This window comes from Lepisosteus oculatus, chromosome 3 (assembly GCF_040954835.1).
Source record: "Lepisosteus oculatus isolate fLepOcu1 chromosome 3, fLepOcu1.hap2, whole genome shotgun sequence".
Classification (NCBI taxonomy): Eukaryota; Metazoa; Chordata; class Actinopteri; order Semionotiformes; family Lepisosteidae; genus Lepisosteus; species Lepisosteus oculatus.
In genome coordinates, this window is record NC_090698.1 from 42,936,606 (window position 1) to 42,954,638 (window position 18,033).

The 18,033-nt window shown below is 40.6% G+C and overlaps 1 protein-coding gene and 1 pseudogene across 1 annotated transcript; both read right to left on the reverse strand.

Annotated features, from left to right (window-relative positions):
- Nucleotides 1–1,489: 1,489 nt before the first annotated feature.
- On the reverse strand, nucleotides 1,490–13,257 carry LOC102697669 (proteinase-activated receptor 1-like). Its single transcript, XM_015365647.2, has 2 exons — nucleotides 12,682–13,257; nucleotides 1,490–5,328 (listed from the first exon to the last, which is right to left on the reverse strand). Exons 1-2 carry the CDS (start codon nucleotides 12,749–12,751, stop codon nucleotides 4,250–4,252), a joined length of 1,149 nt encoding a protein of 382 aa, XP_015221133.1. The 5' UTR covers nucleotides 12,752–13,257; the 3' UTR covers nucleotides 1,490–4,249.
- Nucleotides 13,258–14,516: 1,259 nt separating this feature from the next.
- LOC138237809 (proteinase-activated receptor 1-like) lies at nucleotides 14,517–17,596 on the reverse strand (annotated as a pseudogene).
- Between the last annotated feature and the right edge of the window lie 437 nt (nucleotides 17,597–18,033).

Sequence of the window (18,033 nt, forward strand, 5' to 3'; positions counted from 1 at the left end):
TGTAAACTACAGTGCCAAGAAAACACTTGTGAACATGTGAGATAGTGAAAGGAATGTCTTACTGCAATACCCTTGTTTAACAAGGAATCACTATCAAATAACCAAAAGGATTTGTATTTACCAGTTCAATGGTTGTGAGTCTCGATGGTGTCTGGAAAAATAATAATTGTGAATAATTTTGTGTGAAATAATCAGTGAACTGATAGTTTACTTAGCACATCGAGTAAAATTAGGTAACAAGTAGACAAGGACTGAACTTGGGCAGTACTGTCCTATATTATGGTCAGAAACTGTGAGTTTGGTCTTCTCCATATAGGTTAGGAAAAAGTCATGAGATGATAAAAAAAAATTCAGTAATAGAGTAGTTGATGCTCATCAGTATGGAGAGGGTTACAAAACAATTTTTAATAATTTGGAGCTCAATTCATCTGCTGTCAGAGACTATAAATGGAAAATATCCAAGACCATGGCAAATATGGTTGTCTTGACCACTTGTTTTACTATGTTTTCGACAAAAGCAGCCCTAAAATAATTCACAAGGTCAATAAAAACTCCCAAGTAACATCTAAGAATCTGCAGGCCTCTTGCTTCAGCTAATGCCAGTGTTCATACTTTAGTCTCCAGGAAAGGATTGAATGGGTATGTTTTTCATGGGAGAATAGCCAGGAAGAAACTGGTACATACTGTATCATAATGTTATGAAACACTTTTACATGACTATGATTATTTATATGTGTTTATCTTAGTGTTCCTTCAGACCTTCAGTTTAGTTTTATTGCTTTAAAGAGTTTCTCTGCTCCCTCAAACAAATGATTGTTGGCAGCTAACCAAATGTCTGATCTAAGACACGGCTATAAAAAGTCTCAAGTCTTAAGAGTCACACTGACATGAAGCTGAAAATGGATTTATCAAGAACTGAACCTGACAAAGTGTGGTTGCATTAGTTGTGGCTTATCTGTAGGTAGTCCACAAAGCGGTGGAGTCAAAAGGGATAAGGATGAACTGGTCCTGCAGAGTGAGACAAAAAGAAGGAGGTTTAGTTTATGATGGGTGATGGGAGAGCATCCAGGTGATGGTTGTGAGACAAAGAAAGGAGGAAACCTGAGCATCATAGGGAAGAAAAGAAATATTTGACAATTACCAGAATAAAAACAATATGGAAGGTCAAGAGATGACCTAGAGAGAATATGCATTGAGAGAACAATATGGAATCCAAGACAGAGCTCTGTGGTCACCTATTGCAAGTGGAGCAGGCAGAAAGTGAGCCCCACTGGAAACCTAATACAGTATGTGTGCCCAGTGTCGTAGAAATGAGAAACTTTGAGAGGCTTGAGCAGTGTCAGAATTTCCCTGGTCAGTGACAGTGAAAGATATCAGAGAGATTGAGGAGAAATAAGATAGAGAAAAGGGAGGCAACATGAGATAAGTGAAGAGGAAGAACACACTGGTAAGTTCAAGTAAGCTATTAATAAAACCTGCAACTTAAATGTAATGTTTCACATGATGACCAGTTTATTATTTTTGGCATGTTCAATGTTTTTTTAATTACACAATCAAAGAATGAATTACTGTATACACACAAAGGTATTTAAATCTGACATTAAATTTCCTAGTGTAAAAGCAATGAAGTATCCAGTATACACTTGTTATTGCTGTTGTAACAGAAAGAATAAGGTTCTGGATCCCGAGATGAAGTTAAACAGATGAGTTTATTGCATTCAAGGAACAATAAAGCCCAAGTATTGTTTCCCGCAAGAAACAACACAACTGAAGTATTGTTCGAAGTGCAGGTACAAACTTTCAGATTATACAGGGTTTTCTTGCCGCTTCTGATGTCACTCATTATTATGGTAAAGGGGGGAGGTCATGGTGTTTGGCCAGTTTACAGCCTTTTGGCCAAATGGTCAGGGATATAAGTAACCCTCTGGGGTTTCATGGCTGGCATCTGGAAACCTTATCAGTTCTCCCTTTCCTGACATAAACTCCTGTTGCTTAGAACAATCTTCAGGCAGAACAGACTTAAGTTAACCCTTTTTATATCTTGTATCTTACTCCATTGCCAAGTAAGAAATACTCTTGCATCTGTACACACTACAAGACATACATTGTGCATTAATGTGCCGGTGCTAATAACAGGTAACACATCCCTTTTACCCTTTTATTATTTGCACCTAATAATAAGAAACTTTATTATGACACAAAATATTACTAGATATGCAGAATATTAATAAGTAACAATAAATGAAAAGAAAAAAATCTTATCTTGCCAGTAATACTGATATGAGAGCATGCACACATAACCCATAAGTAATCACTAAAAAAAGTAATCTTGCTATTACTACTTGTATTGAAGAACATTTCAATACAAGCAGAATCCAAAAACATATTTCTAATACCTTCAAACATAACAATTATAAGTAAAATCTTGAACAGCTTCCAAAGATGAAGCATATCATAAAATGACTTTAGGTCCTTTGCAAAAGTTTTCACCCCCTTCTAATGAGGTCCCTCATTTGTTGAATTACAAAGGTCATTTCTTCAATTATAAGTCATGTGTGCACCTCTTTTTCAAAGTGACCATTTTTAATAAAACATGAATTCTCATCATGAACACTTTAATGAGTGAAAGAAGATACAAAGAAAGAAGAAACTACACAGAAAAATCCAAAACCAAAAATGTCCATTGGTCATTGTCCTGTTGAAAGAGGAATCTTCATCCTAGTTTTCAGACTTCAGAAGACTGAAGCTGATTTTCCTCTCGATTGGCTTGTACTTTGCTCCATCTACTGCATTTCGCCCTCACTCTTGACTGGACCTAAAAACATACTGCTGCCACCACCATACTTGGCAGCTGGGATGATGTGGACTGGGAGATGTGCAGACTCAACACTTTGAAGTTACATCAGAGGTTCTCAACCTCTACTGCAGCCTGAAACCCTTTGATTCTCAAAATATGTTATTGCACCCCATATCAAAAAGTGTCAAAGGAGGTCAGTTCTCTAAACCTTAGATACATCATAGCTATAGAATGAAAGAGACAGAATTACTGTACTGTATATATAATTTTAGATTTGCAGTAAAATTAGGGATACATGAATGATTACATACTTCTTATGATTACCTTAAAATACATAGATTTGGAGAAAACAAAGTCGTTGTATTCACATACCTGTGCTTAAGTGATTTACCTTCTAAAACAGTCTGGCATGTCTCACACGCCAAAAAAGGAAATGTTGTACCCGCGGAGAGTGTGTGCACCCCAAGTTAAGAACCACTGATTTAGACCAAAAAAGTTCAAATTTTGCTTTGTCTGACCACTAAACCTTTTGACACACTTTTTCAGTATCAATTAATTTTTTTGTTGCAAAATCTAGGTGGGATTTGAGATGCGTTTGCTACTTTGCTATATGAGAATATGACTGAGATATTGTTGACTCATGATTAGCATGTCCCAGAATAATGTAGCTCTTTCAAAGTCGGCATTAACTTCACATCTCCAGCCAGTTTCTTCTTGCATGGCAGCTCAGTTTGGAAGAACAACCTGATCAGCAGTGTCTGTGAGGGATGATTCATTTTCTACTTCTTTTTGATAAACTTAACCATACTCAAAGGGATATTCAATGTCTTTAAATTTTTAAGACCTTTAACCTGGTTCTGCCTTTCTACATCTTTATGTCTACAGACTACCAGAAGCTGTTCAATGAATTGAGTGATTCTTAAAAGTAAATTCTTTACACCTGCACTAATTTAGGTTAGCCACAGTAAAGGGGGTAATTACTTAATATAGTATACAGTATGAATATGTTGGATTTGACTTTCCAGTGTTTGATGTTAAAAGGGGAACTGCAACACTATTTTTATATTTCAGGGTTAGAAAGAATCAGCATTGATACTGTAAGTGCTTTTCAAAAAACAATAAAAGTAAAAGGTACACAGTGACTTCCACTTTACATCACAAAACAGACAAAATTTCCACAGTATCTCCAGGTACGCATTCCATTTGAGTGTAATAAAATTATATAACTGAACACATGATTTATTTATGTAAATCACTTTATCCCACCTCCCAGGTCTTCACCGGTAACTTAAAGAGAAATATAAAAGCTGCTAGACCTCCAGAACTCGACGAACACAAGTATATACTATATATATATAAACTTTCTTATTACTATTAAGTCTAAAAATAAAAGTAAGACTTTTTCATTGTTCAAGAAAAATATATTTCTAAAACACATAAAGGCATAAAATATTAATCCACAACCTTACTGTATATCAACTGCTCAAGGTTGGACTGCAAGGTTTCCTTTTTACTGTTTTGGTTGCTTCTTGAATGTGAACTGCTGGCCATCCCTCGGTTGCTCTTACACTGCAGGAGACTATAGACCTTCTTCTGATATTGTGAAGACCCAAAGTAGTAAATTACAGGGTCCAGACAGCAGCTCACACTGCCAATACACATGGATAGAAGATAGACCATGTAGGACTTATCACTGTATCCAGTGGCAAACTGAGCATAGTGAATGAGCAAGACAATGTTAGTTGGCAGGAAACAAACTACAAAAACAATGAAAACAGTAATGGCCATGAAAATTGCTCTGGACTTCTTGGTCCTGTTGTCTGCATTGGAAGCCTTGAGGCACCGAATGATACGGACATAACAAAAAGTGATAGAAACCAACGGTATGAAGAAAAAAATGGAGCTGAAAATTGGAAAGAAGTAAAGGTAGAAGCCTTTAAACTCTTCAATTCTCAGTGCATCGTGGCAGGTAGTAATGCTCAGCCGTGGTAAATAGGCAGTCTGCTCGGATAGGAGAATGGGCATGACCCCGCCAATGGCAAGGAGCCACATGGTGCAACACACAATCATGGCATTCTTCTGTCTGCGCCAGGTGAGAGACTTCATGGGATAAACCACAGCCAGTAAGCGGTCCACACTCATACACATCACAAGCAGAACAGAGCAGTACATGTTGCAGTAGAAGGCAGAAGTTACTATGCGGCACATTGCAGGTCCATATCCCCAGTTATTGCCATTGAAATGGTAAGAAATCTTAAACGGAAGGAGAAGGACAAACAGCAAGTCGGCAACTGCCAGATTCAGCATGTATATCGCTGCTGGCTTCTTCGGACGAATTTTCAAGATGAACATGATGACTGCAATGGCATTCAGGGGACAGCTGATGATGAACACCAGGGTATAAACAGTAGGGATAAGAATGGTCGTCAGAGGTCCAGTGAGGTATTGCGTGGCTTCTTTTGATGTCGACATACTGGTGTTGCCATCTCCAATTCTGTTTGTGAAGACTGGGAAACCTTTGTCAATCAACTCTGACATGGAAAGATCAAATCAACAAATTAAGTTAAAGAGGAGCCTATTTTAAGGTAGGCAACAGAAAATATTAATATTATAACAGAAGTAAATATTAGCTTATATGCTATGACTTTTTCAAATGTAAAGTTTACATACAGTGCCAGTGGACATTTCTTAGCCTACACAAACTTAATGAGCTTTTTTTTAATTTTTGCTCTGTAGATATCAGTACACAGGAATGTCTTTACAGAGTCCTTATAATACTGATAATAATGTTTGAAGCAGTGGCAGTTAGCAAAATGTGTGCACAGAAGATGCACTATGAGGACGTTTTTGATAGCTGTGGAGCTGTTAGTTCAACTAACAAGGTACTGCCCAGTTACCTACCCTTGTGATTTCTGTTGTAATTAATATAATATCTTTAAATATACTTTAAATAAAAGACATACTGTCACGGACGTCCAAAGGGATTAACCGTGGGGAGTAGGAGAGCAGAAAAAAACCCATATGTGTAGCGGCGAGACGGGAAAAAGGCCCGGGCTCATTAGTGCAAAGAGTTCAGGAATGCCGTATAGAAACCTATGCCCTCAGGGAGCGGACGTGGGGCGCCCTAGTGCTAGGCGGGTCTCAGGACATCCGAACGTCTATGCTGAGCGAGGACAGAGTGCAAGACCCGGAAATATATAGCCCAAGGGAAAGACAGGGACAGGAAGGACAGCAGACCGGAAACTAGGGACAGGACAGAGAAGGAGCGTCCTCTGGCTGCAGAGGGCGTGACACATACTGTATACTGTATATAGCATAATATAAGTGTTACATCAAGAAAACATCTAATATGTTCAAACAATATTTTGTCATGTTAATAAAAGGGTTTCTGCTATATAGTGCACTGTATAATCCATCCATAATACTAAACTGCTATTCCATACAGATGATCAAGGAGCCTAATCTGCCTGAAATCCCACATTGACATGTGAAAACATGCAAATTCCACAAAAAGGTACATCAGGCTATTATTGACCCTAAGCCCCAAAGGATATGAGGAAGCCATACCACTGTTGTGTTATATATCCAATCCTGGATCCAATATCCAATAGTAAGTATTTATGCCTCTTATTAATACACAATTTAATAAATGGCTTTTTTGCATACATTACAAAAAGTATGGAACATTTCATTTATTATAAAAAGAAACACTGTCACTATGTTTTCCATCTCTGACTTCCATCTTCCAAGGTGCCTAGATCCCACTCTTCCACTACATACAGCAAGGCCCTCTCACGTCCGTATGAAGTGTGCACGAAAGTAAACTATTTAGTGACTAGTGAGTCAGAGTTTTTGGCTGAAGTATCTAACCTGGCCTTTCCCTCCCACACAAACTGCTTTAACCAGATGCTTTAACGAGTGCTGACATGCCCAGCAGTGGCAGAATGGCTGATATGTCCCCGTCTGAGTATGAAAGTAGGCTGCAGGTTCTTCCCTAACTGCACTTAATTACTTTCTAGCAATGTGAAGGACCTGGAAGAGTGAAGATAGTCCTTCACAGACCCTTTGTAATAAAAAAAAACTACCTAAGAGCACTGTATTTTACTGTGGTCTTTCTGTAGTTTCTATTTATCTATTTGTTGGCAGTTCAACAGTGTTGTCGGGTTAAGGCAAAACTTTAGCTCTCTTCTGATGTCCATCTGCCACTATATGTAATATGTATGCAAACACAGTAAACAGCTTGAGTCTCCTTGCTTACTGGTCTCTGCCCAAGCAGACAAAGTGACATGTGTTTCAGGGGGACTCCCCCATAAATAAGGTGGTGCTCCCAAGTTGTTACCAGGGACACAAGTATAGATAAAAACTGATCTGATGAAAAGGCCATACTACTAACCATCCTCTTTCAGTGTTGTATGAACTGCTGTCATCTGCTTCCACTCCCACTTGTATTGCTGTAGGACCCATTGACTGACTCTTTCACTTCTTGGTCTGGATCTCTGTCCGAGCTCACTCTCAATTCCCAGACAAGGACTAGTAACCGTCAGGACATTGTGGATGAACAGAGACTGACTCCAAGTCTCCCAGTCTCTGACTCCTGTGCTGTGAGGTCTGGTGATATACTCTCTACCTTTGAACCAGGAGAGCCTGGAATATCTCCCCACTTCAGAGATGTCTTCACCTCTTAGGTCAGTCACATAATGAGACCACCAGCATGCTCTCCTCCTCTGGGTCAAAAGTTAGGATGCCCACTCTCTCATAGCTTTGGACAATTACGCATTTTTCTCAGAAAGCTTTCTGATGGTCTCACCTGAGTTTAAAGCTACACCTCTTCAGGGATGCTGCAAAATCTTCAGGTGTTCTGCTGCCTTCTGACTGGCCAGGATGCACAGCGTTACTGCAGGGGGTTATGCCTTTTTGCATGCCTCACTGCTACAGTTATACCACGCTCTGCTACTGGTGGGCAGTTCAGCCAGTCTGGAGGAAAGTTAGTCCCACATGGGACTCACCCACATCACCACATGTGAAGTCTGACTTCTCCCAGTTCTTCCAAATTTGCTCCTCTGTCCAGCTGACTAGACTCTGTATCTCATGTGGGCATCTCTGTCTCCAGGACTTAATGGTAGGTACTGTACACCTCTCCTAACTGATCTGGCATTTTCCACTTCCAGGAAGCTTCCAGACATCACTTCTGATTGCTTGCCACTCTTTAAGCCCAAGCAGTGAGGTCTACTTCTCTCTTGATATAAAGTCTTCTCAATGTGAAGATCATTGCCACCACCTAAAAGTCCACTACAGTATATATTAGTCTACTCAAGTCAGTCTGGTAGATTTCTAAATTTCAATTTCATCCAATCCATCACTGAGAGAGCAGTTCCTCATTTGCTGAGGTTGCAGCAACATTTCAGATTCACTTCCATGATAATACTTTGATTCCTACTCCACGGCATATTATATTATATATTAATTGCCCACTTTTTAGTTTTACATTAAACCACATAGCTGTGTTGCAGATGATCAGGATTAAAATCAATAATTCATTAAGTCCTTTTGTCTGGCTTTTTCACCCACGACAAAAGTGTATACACTGCATATTATATTATATATTAATTGCCCACTTTTTAGTTTTACATTAAACCACATAGCTGTGTTGCAGATGATCAGGATTAAAATCAATAATTCATTAAGTCCTTTTGTCTGGCTTTTTCACCCACGACAAAAGTGTATACACTGTACTTCATCATATGAGGAGTCTACAGTACTAACTTCTACTTGTGCTCTTTCCTGCATTACTTGCTCTATAGTCAGATCTATTAAGTCTATTAACCAAAACAATTAAAAGCTGGAATTGCTTTTGATACATTATTGGTTCCTATTATGCGATGTGTTTTAATGGATGTTTATATGCTTTCAATTTCAGTATGGAAATAACTCTACTTGTACTTCTATTGGAAGATAGTAGGATATGGTGAGCTACTGTAGTATTGTATTGATAACCTGAACCAAGCAATAAATGCACCATATGAACCTATGTGACTTCACTCACAGAATTGGTTTCTTTGCCTATCAGAATATTTCTTAATTTAGTTTTGCAATGTATTTTAGATATATTTGGGATATATTATTGCATCTGTTACATTATTTAATTATTAGTCTGCTCAGCATATACATATCCAGGAAAGATTATAATATATACAAAGTTGGCACTTTATGTAAGCACAAGAAAAGCTACCACGCAAGTAAAATAAAAGAACGATCTCACAGTTTAGCTACAAAGATGGTATTGCCACCCACATGCTCGGCAAAACGATACACAAATGTAAGAACTAAATAATAACAGACAGCATGTACTGTATACAAAGTAGAAATGTAATCACCCTATTGGTATGTTTTCAATGTTCACGAGAACTGTAAACCATTAGTGTAACACAAAGCAGTTGCTGGGGATATAATTGAGTTCACAGATACTGTCTAAACAAATAAACTGATGCTGTTAGGTCGGCAGGGACTGAGCAGTTCCACTTTCAGTGGGTAGTTTCTTCCAACACTGAGGAGCAAGGAAGGACAATGAATGGGCTTTGATGTGGGTGAATGGAGTTTGAGTACATTAGAGATGATGCAGAGCGAGCTGGAGAGGGTTTGAGGAAAGAGGAGGGATAGAAAACAGGCCATTTCAAAGTGACAAACGAGACTTTGTTTGTTCTTGCCTACCACTCGTTCTTTGCCCCAGTTGTGCTAGTTCTTTGCTACTGTAGCTTAGATTCAGATGTACTGCTTATCAATGTAGCCAGCAGAGGGAGTGAGGAAATGGGGTGAGAAAACCAGGAATAGAAAGGACAGATAGACAGGCAGATAGTGCTGACTAGAAAGCAGGACAAGGGGGTATTTACCACAGCGCAGACTAGTCTTTGCTCAGAATCCTTAATAACCAAGGTGGCGGATTCAGCAAATATTTACTCAAGGAGAAGAAGTGACATGTGCACAGCAGCGAAGACACGTGTTGGGAATAGGAGAGGAAGCAGCTGAGAAGTGACACTGACGTTCTTGGCAGAGGAGGGGGATAGGGTGGTGGCAGAGTGAAGAGGAAAAGAGATCAGCAAAGGGGAGGCAGAGGAAGGAGAGGAGCGGAAGTCAGATTTTGAGTGGTTCCATTTGGGATGTGAGGGATTCCAGGTGGAAATGGCTAAGAAACAGGAAGAGATATATAAATAGACATAAGTATCCCAGAGGAAAGAGAGGAAGAACTGAGCATAAAAATGAACTGAAGAGCTGAAGGAGAAGGTGAGAGGAGTCTATGAGCAAGTGTAGAGAGTGGAAATAGCAGGGAGCCCACTGTGGTAGAGGCCTGTCTACATGTTTTGGGGATCCATGTTGGGGCACATAAAGACCAGTGAGTAAATTTTGAATCCAATGTAGGATATCTAGGAGTTCCAGTGACTTCAATCCTTCAAAGGAATGGACAAGTAGAGTGCATCCTCCTCACTTTTTAGCTCATCAGTGTGCAAGCTTGTATGCTGGTTATCTGGGTGAGTAATCTTGGCATAACCCTGGAGCACTGCAGGCCTGTAGACATGCCTTATAAGTGCATTGAAAGTAATGTGTTGAGAAATAAAAGCTTTGCTCCAGACCACATGATTCAAATGGAGTGAGATAAAAAGGCAATTGCGAATACATTTTGAGACTGAAACTTGCTCCTCCTAGATGAAGTACAGCTGAGCATTTTGCACCCATCAGAAGCAAGATCACTGCCTAGGGACTGGCCTTAAAATGTGCAGGAAAAGATCTCTGAAGTACTTTATAGCACGCAAATAAGGGCTTGTCTGAGCATCACCCCAACCAACAAGCTCACTATATTGTCCATTGCAAAGAGTGGGGAGCAGAAAGAACTGAACTCCGGCTCTTCAGGTTCAGTGTGTGGTGGGGGAGCTGGAGAAGCAAAAGCAGGGTTCTGCATCACTGCTCCCAGATGTAGAAGGATGTCATAGCCCCATTGACTAACCAGATTTCGTTGTTGTATGATCACAATGAAGCAACCATAAAGGAGCAGTGGGTTAATGGTGCAATAAGAACAGATACAATATTTGTGCAGACTCATGCAAAAATTTGTATAACCTGGAATGCTGTAAATTATGGGCAAGACTGATCTTTTTGTATTCAGATGAGGGGCTAGTGGTTAGTGGTTAGTGCTGCTATGTCACAGCTCTTGACTTCTGTATTTGTGTCTGAGCTGCCTGTCTGTGTAGACGTTACATGTACTCCCAACAATCATGTGATTTTTCACCAGGTGCTCTGGTTTTCACCCATAGTCTATTATGATGCGGTCTAGGCTGATTGACAACTCTAAATCAGTTTTTTTTTTCCCAAGGTGAGCTGCCTTTAATTTTATGCCAAACATAAGATTGTTTCAGTAAATTTACAGTAAATGGCAAGTATTAGTCACCTCTTCTTGTGGTTCACCCTCAACAAAGCCTTCTCACTTGAAATCCTGTTGTAAAATTCACATTGAAGTGAATGAGTGAATGGTGGTTTTCTATACTTTATATCCTGGGGATGCCAGTGTGTATGTCAAGACCACTAACCGGCCCAGACCAGCTTCCAAGAGGGCTAATCAGTTCCAGCAGCAGTGTGTTAATTACAAATTTCTCATCAGACGCCTTACCGTGCAGCAGGCTGCATTATTTAAGCTTCCCTTACCCGTGTATCGCTGCTCGGTATTGAGTTCTCTTCTTGTCGCTCTACCTAGCGTTTCTTTTCCTTTTGCCTTACTGGAATTTTGACTTCACCTTTTGCCTTCGGACTTCGGTTCTCGTCTCGCCCCTTGGATTGCTTGCTACCTGTGACTATTTTCGGCTCTTGTTTCGACCTTGTACCTGTCTCTCGTTCTGGATAGTTGGCCACCAGTGCCTTTACCAGATCTTGACCTACTGTACCTTACGCCTTCGGACTACGACTCAGCTCCAGGTTTTGCTCTGTTTGCTTACTCGCCTCCCAAGGACTCCTGCATCTGCATCAGATCCTTTTTCACCACTACCTAGCTTCGGTACAGTGTATTCAAGACCTTGTTGGTTTTGGATTTACAGTATGTTTGCATTGCAAGCCACTTGTTTCATAGTAGTGGCAAGATATGCTTACATCCTCTACTACAGTAGAAACTTGCAGATGAATTATTCTGAGAATTCTTTTATAGCCTTCTTCCAATTTGTGGAGGTCAATGATCATTTCCCTGCAGTCTTTGAACAGGTCATTGTCCTCAGCCATGATGATGATCCTACTATTTAAATATTTTTTATTACTTCCTTTCACATCCCAGTGAAACATGAAACCTTTAGAAGTTTCTACATGGTTGAAGACCCATCCATTGCACTTTCAAAGAGCAGAACGAATTTTTGATTAGCATTTGTTGAATTTTATTTAAAGTAATACTTAAAGATGTGAATAAATGTGATTTGCTTTTTTTCTAGAGTTCAGCTAATTGTTTTTTCAGGGCAAATATGATTTTGTTTTGCGCAATATGGTTGCATGTACTACTTGTGTGCTATATAACAATATAATATCATTAGAATGCTTTAAGTGAAATTTTCCAATCCTTAACTAATTCCACTACATTGGTGTTTGTTCATATGATGCTTTTTGATCATAGTCAATTGAAAATAAAACTGATGGGCACTGTAAAGAATTTGAAATTAAAGTTGTATATATATATGCAACAACTCCAAAACGTTAAGGTTTTTAAACACAAGAAAAACGGTTGTTACGACAGACACGCAATTATATTAATAATTTGCTACTGTTAAAATATTAAAACAATGTTTTAGTTTAAAATAGAAATGTAATAACTCATGCAAGTAATTTTAGTTTGTTAACAAAATTTGTAAAATAGTACTCACCCTTGTTCCTTTCAGTTGTACCATTATGTGTGATATACGTTGGAAAAAAAAAGGTTGTTTGGAAATCCATGACAGTTGTCTTTTAATTTTTTATTTTATCAGTCCCCGACAAAAATAAGACGTGAATAAGTAGGCGTCCTTTATGAATAGTTCTGTGGTGAAAACGTAAGAAATAAACCTACCAGCACTATATACTGTATGCTGTAATCTACAAACTGTGCAGCATCGTAAGTGTAGTGCCTTCGCGGACGCTTCGGTTCTCTTAAAAAATCGTATCGGTTGTAAAACACCCGCAGTGAATAAAACAGTGATGTCAGTGTAGAATTGTGACTCAGACTGTGATATACAGTACGTGACAAATGATATTGCAACTACGGATCTCTAGGAGATAAGAATCAAGTCAAATTACCAACAAAAGGGGATTTCAATGTATGCAGGGAAATATTAAAGTAATTGCCCTCTCGCTCTCAGATGTTTAAACTCCTTCTTGTTAGCAAACACACTTCTAAAGCCTCACAGACATATTTATATCACTTGTATTTTAAGGTGCGTTTCTAGCACTGCGCTAATCAGGCAGGTTCCTTAAATAACCCCCGACTTCTTAGGAAAGACACTTGGTTATAAGAATAACAGGGCGTTGACTACAGACGCACGGCAGGTTAGCTTAGTCATCTCTTAAACAGCAAGTCAGCAAGTTAAGGAGAGACTGAATAATGGTCTGTATGGCGAAGTTATTAATAAATAAAAATCAAAAAGACACAAGGCCATCCAGAATTTCTGGAGAGCGTATTTACAGGTCTGTGATCCTTTCTAGTGCTCTCTCAAGATCATCAATCAACACTTCAGTGGAGTTTAGGTCAGGGCACTGGTGAAAAGCATGTTTACTTTCAGGTTTACTCTGTGTTTTTAGAGGCATTATGTTCATGCATTACTTAAGTGCTGCAGGTGGTTAGGGCGTTACATGATATTGGTTTCCATGTGTTGCAACACCTTATATCATAACAGGATTATAAAAATAGTTTGACTTCTCTTTTAAGTAATTTCCTCCTGCTGCCATGGCCAAATTCATTTCCATGGTTATCATTTTTTCTGTAACTACAGGTTGTGGTTTGCACATCATAAGACTTCTTTGACCTTCCAGTCTCAAGAAGGTTTTTGATTTACCAGTGTGAAATAGGATATATAATAAAAACACAAGGTTCATCCATAAAGAGTAAGTATTAGTAAAAGCAAAAAAAGATTTCCTCATTGATATTCTTGTAATACACAAGCATAATACACAATGTGATCTAAAGAAGAAGAAATTGTCTCTAGTTTAATCTAAATGTATTAGAAGTTGCTTGTTTCTAAATTCATAATTGTATATTTTTGCTTTATAACATACCCACCCGTTCTAGAATTTTCTATTTTGTCAACATGTTATGGCCTTTTCCAACACACTCAGCAGAACTAAATTAATTGCATACGGCTGCTTGGCGAATCTGTAGGCTGCTGCGGAAATTGGCCTTTGTGTCAGTGCGTAGCCTGTCACAATCGCTACCCCCCCTCTTAAGGGCACTCCAGCCCTTCCTCGTTTCCCCCATTGTTTACACCTGTTCCTAATTCCAGCCCGTCTTTAGTTCCACCTTTAAAGCCAGATGCAGGTGTTTGCCTGAGGCTTCTCATTGAATCCTGCTTCGTGAGTGCCCGGGGGTCCTGCTGCATCTGGCTCCGTCATGGTTTTAGTTTCCTGTTCCTGATTCCCTGCCCTGCCGGTCCCGACCCGGTTCTTGTTTTAACTTCGGATGGATCCCCTGGTCTAGGACTCTGCCTCCCGTTTTGGATTCCCCCTCTGGCTATGCCCTTGGATTGTTTGCCCTGGATTCACTCCCCCTGGACACCTGCACTCCTCGGATATGCCCCCCGTCTCCTGACCCTTCTCCTGCATAGGAACAAGTAATAGGTTTATTCCATGCTGAAAAAAAGAAGAAAGAGAACACAACGTTTCGGCCGTGGAGCCTTCTTCAGGTGTGAGAGAGACAGGGCAGTAGGCAAAGGTAAAGTAGCGGGAGAACAAAGGTTGAGAGGGAGGAGGAGTGAGAGGCGGGAGCAGGGGACAGAAAGAGAGGCCAATCAAGAGGTGTGAAGTCAGAATGGGTGCAGAGAGGTGTGAAATGAAACTTCCAATGAATGGAGAAAATTTAAAAGAACAGTGATCTGTCGTTAAGGGAAGGGAGAATGTGTGATCCTAGCTGCAGAATAATTTTAGTTGAAGATGACTGAGTATTAAGTCGACATTAGTAGGCGAACCGGCTCATCATGGAACACCCACAGGTATCTCAATTTTACCTCTTCCCCAAAATCCACAAACCGGACACCCCTGGACGCCCCATCGTATCAGCATGTAACTGTCCAACTACTTACATCTCAGCCTTTCTCGACAGCCTCATGAGACCGCTGGTTGAAGATCTTCCCTCATACATCAAAGACACCAACCACGCGCTCCAACTTTTCAATGATTTCCAATTTCAGGGTACCGAATGCCACATTTTTACCATGGACATCACATCTCTGTACACCGTCATTCCCCATAATGACGGCCTTACAGCCCTCAGGCACACGCTGGACAAACGCACAGTGCTTGATCCACCCACCCACACCCTGGTACGCCTTGCAGAATTGGTCCTCACACTGAACGCATTCTCTTTCAATAATCTTTTTTACCAACAGGTCAGTGGAGTTGCCATGGGCACCAGAATGGGACCCAGCTATGCCAACATTTTTGTTGGCTGGGTAGAAGAACGCTTCTTCGCTTCCTACACTGGCTATTTCCCTGACCTCTACAAACGATATATTGATGACTGCGTCTGTGCCGCCACATGCTCCAACGATCAGCTTGAATTCTTCCTGCACCATTTCACCAACTTCCACCCATCCCTCAAATATACGGTTAACATATCTTCCACCACTCTTCCGTTTCTAGACATCCACTTGTCTATCAACTACCCCTGACAGTCCACTTCAGTTTATTACAAACCCACGGATTCACACAGCTACCTCCTGTACAGCTCATTTCACCCCAACCACACTAAAAACTCTCTTTTTTTTCACAGTTCCTTAGGTTACGACGATTATGCAGCGACGACATCGACTTCGAAAACCAAGCCCTCGAAATGTACTCATTTTTCATCAACAGAGGATACCCCAGCAGTGTGATTGACAGGGCCCTTGCCCGAGCCAAAAACACCCCCCGGACCATCAACCCGATCAGGAACTCCCGCCGTAACAACCGCATTCCCTTGGTGCTTCCTTACCACCCTAACACACTTCCTATCCCCAGGACCATTAACCAGAACTTTTCCATCCTACAGGATGATCCCTCCATTGGGGCCCTCTTTTCTGATCGCCCTATCATCTCATATCACCGACCACCTAATCTGCGTAACCTCCTTGTTCACAGCTCCCTTGACCGCCCTTAGCAACCATCCACACCAGGCACTTTCCCTTGCAACAGAGCTCGCTGTATCACCTGCAAGTACACAGCCACCACCACACTCATTCAAGGCCCCTCAGGACAATTCCGGATCACCCAGACAGCATCTTGTACCTCCAGCAACCTTATTTACTGTATCTCTTGCAGTAAATGCCCAGCCATCTACATTGGGGAAACGGGAAGGAGACTCGGAGACCGCTTCAGAGAACACGTCAGGGCTGTGAAGATTAAAGATCTCTCCAAACCCATTGTTTCTCATTTCACCTTTGACAGCCACGACCACTCTAATCTCTCCGTCTGTGTTCTCAAAGACGGTTTTCCGAACTCATACATCAGAAAGACCACCGAAACTAAAATTATTCTGCAGCTAGGATCACACATTCTCCCTTCCCTTAACGACAGATTACTGTTCTTTTAAATTTTCTCCATTCATTGGAAGTTTCATTTCACACCTCTCTGCACCCTTTCTGACTTCACACCTCTTGATTGGCCTCTCTTTCTGTCCCCTGCTCCCGCCTCTCACTCCTCCTCCCTCTCAACCTTTGTTCTCCCACTACTTTACCTTTGCCTACTGCCCTGTCTCTCTCACACCTGAAGAAGGCTCCACGGCCGAAACGTTGTGTTCTCTTTCTTAGAAAGGCCATGTAGGACTTATCACTGTATCCAGTGGCAAACTGAGCATAGTGAATGAGCAACACAATGTTAGTTGGCAGCAAACAAACAACAAAAACAGTGAAAACAGTAATGGCCATGAAAATTGCTCTGGACCTCTTGGTCCTGTTGGCTGCATTGGAAGCCTTGAGGCACCGTAATGATACGGACGTAACAAACAGTGATACAAATCAATGGTATGTAGAAAAAAATGGAGCAGAAAATTGGAAAGAAGTAAAGGTAGTAACCCTTAAGCTCTTCAAATTTCAGCACATCATGGCAGGTACTAATGTTCAGTTCCGATACATCGACAGTCTGCTCAGATAGGAGAATGGGCATGACTCCGCCAATGGCGAGCAGCCACATGGTGCAACACACAATCATGGCATTGTGTTGGCTGTGCCAGGTGAGAGACTTCATGGGATAAACCACAGCCAGTAAGCGGTCCACACTTATACACATCACAAGCAGAACAGAGCAATACATGTTGCAGTAGAAGGCAAAAGTTGCTATGCGGCACATTGCAGGTCCATATCCCCAGTTATTGCCATTGAAATGGTAAGAAATCTTAAAGGGAAGGAAAAGGATAAACAGCATGTCGGCAACTGCCAGATTCAGCATGTATATCGCTGCTGGCTTCTTCGGACGAATTTTCAAGATGAACATGATGACTGCAATGGCATTCAGGGGACAGCTGATGATGAACACCAGGGTATAAACAGTAGGGATAAGAATGGTCGTCAGAGGTCCAGTGAGGTATTGCGTGGCTTCTTTTGATGTCGACATACTGGTGTTGCCATCTGCAATTCTGTTTGTGAAGACTGGGAAACCTTTGTTAATCAACTCTGACATGGAAAGATCAAATCAACAAATTAAGCCTATTTTAAGGTAGGCAGCAGAAAATATTAATATTATAACAGAAGTAAATACTAGCTTATATGCTATGACTTTTTCAAATGTAAAGTTTACATACAGTGCCAGTGGACATTTCTTAGCCTACACAAACTTAATGAGCTTTTTTTTTAATTTTTGCTCTGTAGATATCAGTACACAGGAATGTCTTTACAGAGTCCTTATAATACTGATAATAATGTTTGAAGCAGTGGCAGTTAGCAAAATGTGTGCACAGAAGATGCACTATGAGGACGTTTTTGGTAGCTGTGCAGCTGTTAGTTCAACTAACAAGGTACTGCCCAGTTACCTACTGTAGCGGCGAGGCTTATTAATAA

Coding starts and splice junctions, on each gene's coding strand:
- LOC102697669 (XM_015365647.2), bottom strand. CDS start 12,751: ATGGATTTCCAAACAACCTTTTTTTTTCCAACGTATATCACACATAAT. Junction 5,329..12,681: donor TACAACTGAAAGGAACAAGG/GTGAGTACTATT, acceptor TTTCCATGTCAG/AGTTGATTGACAAAGGTTTC.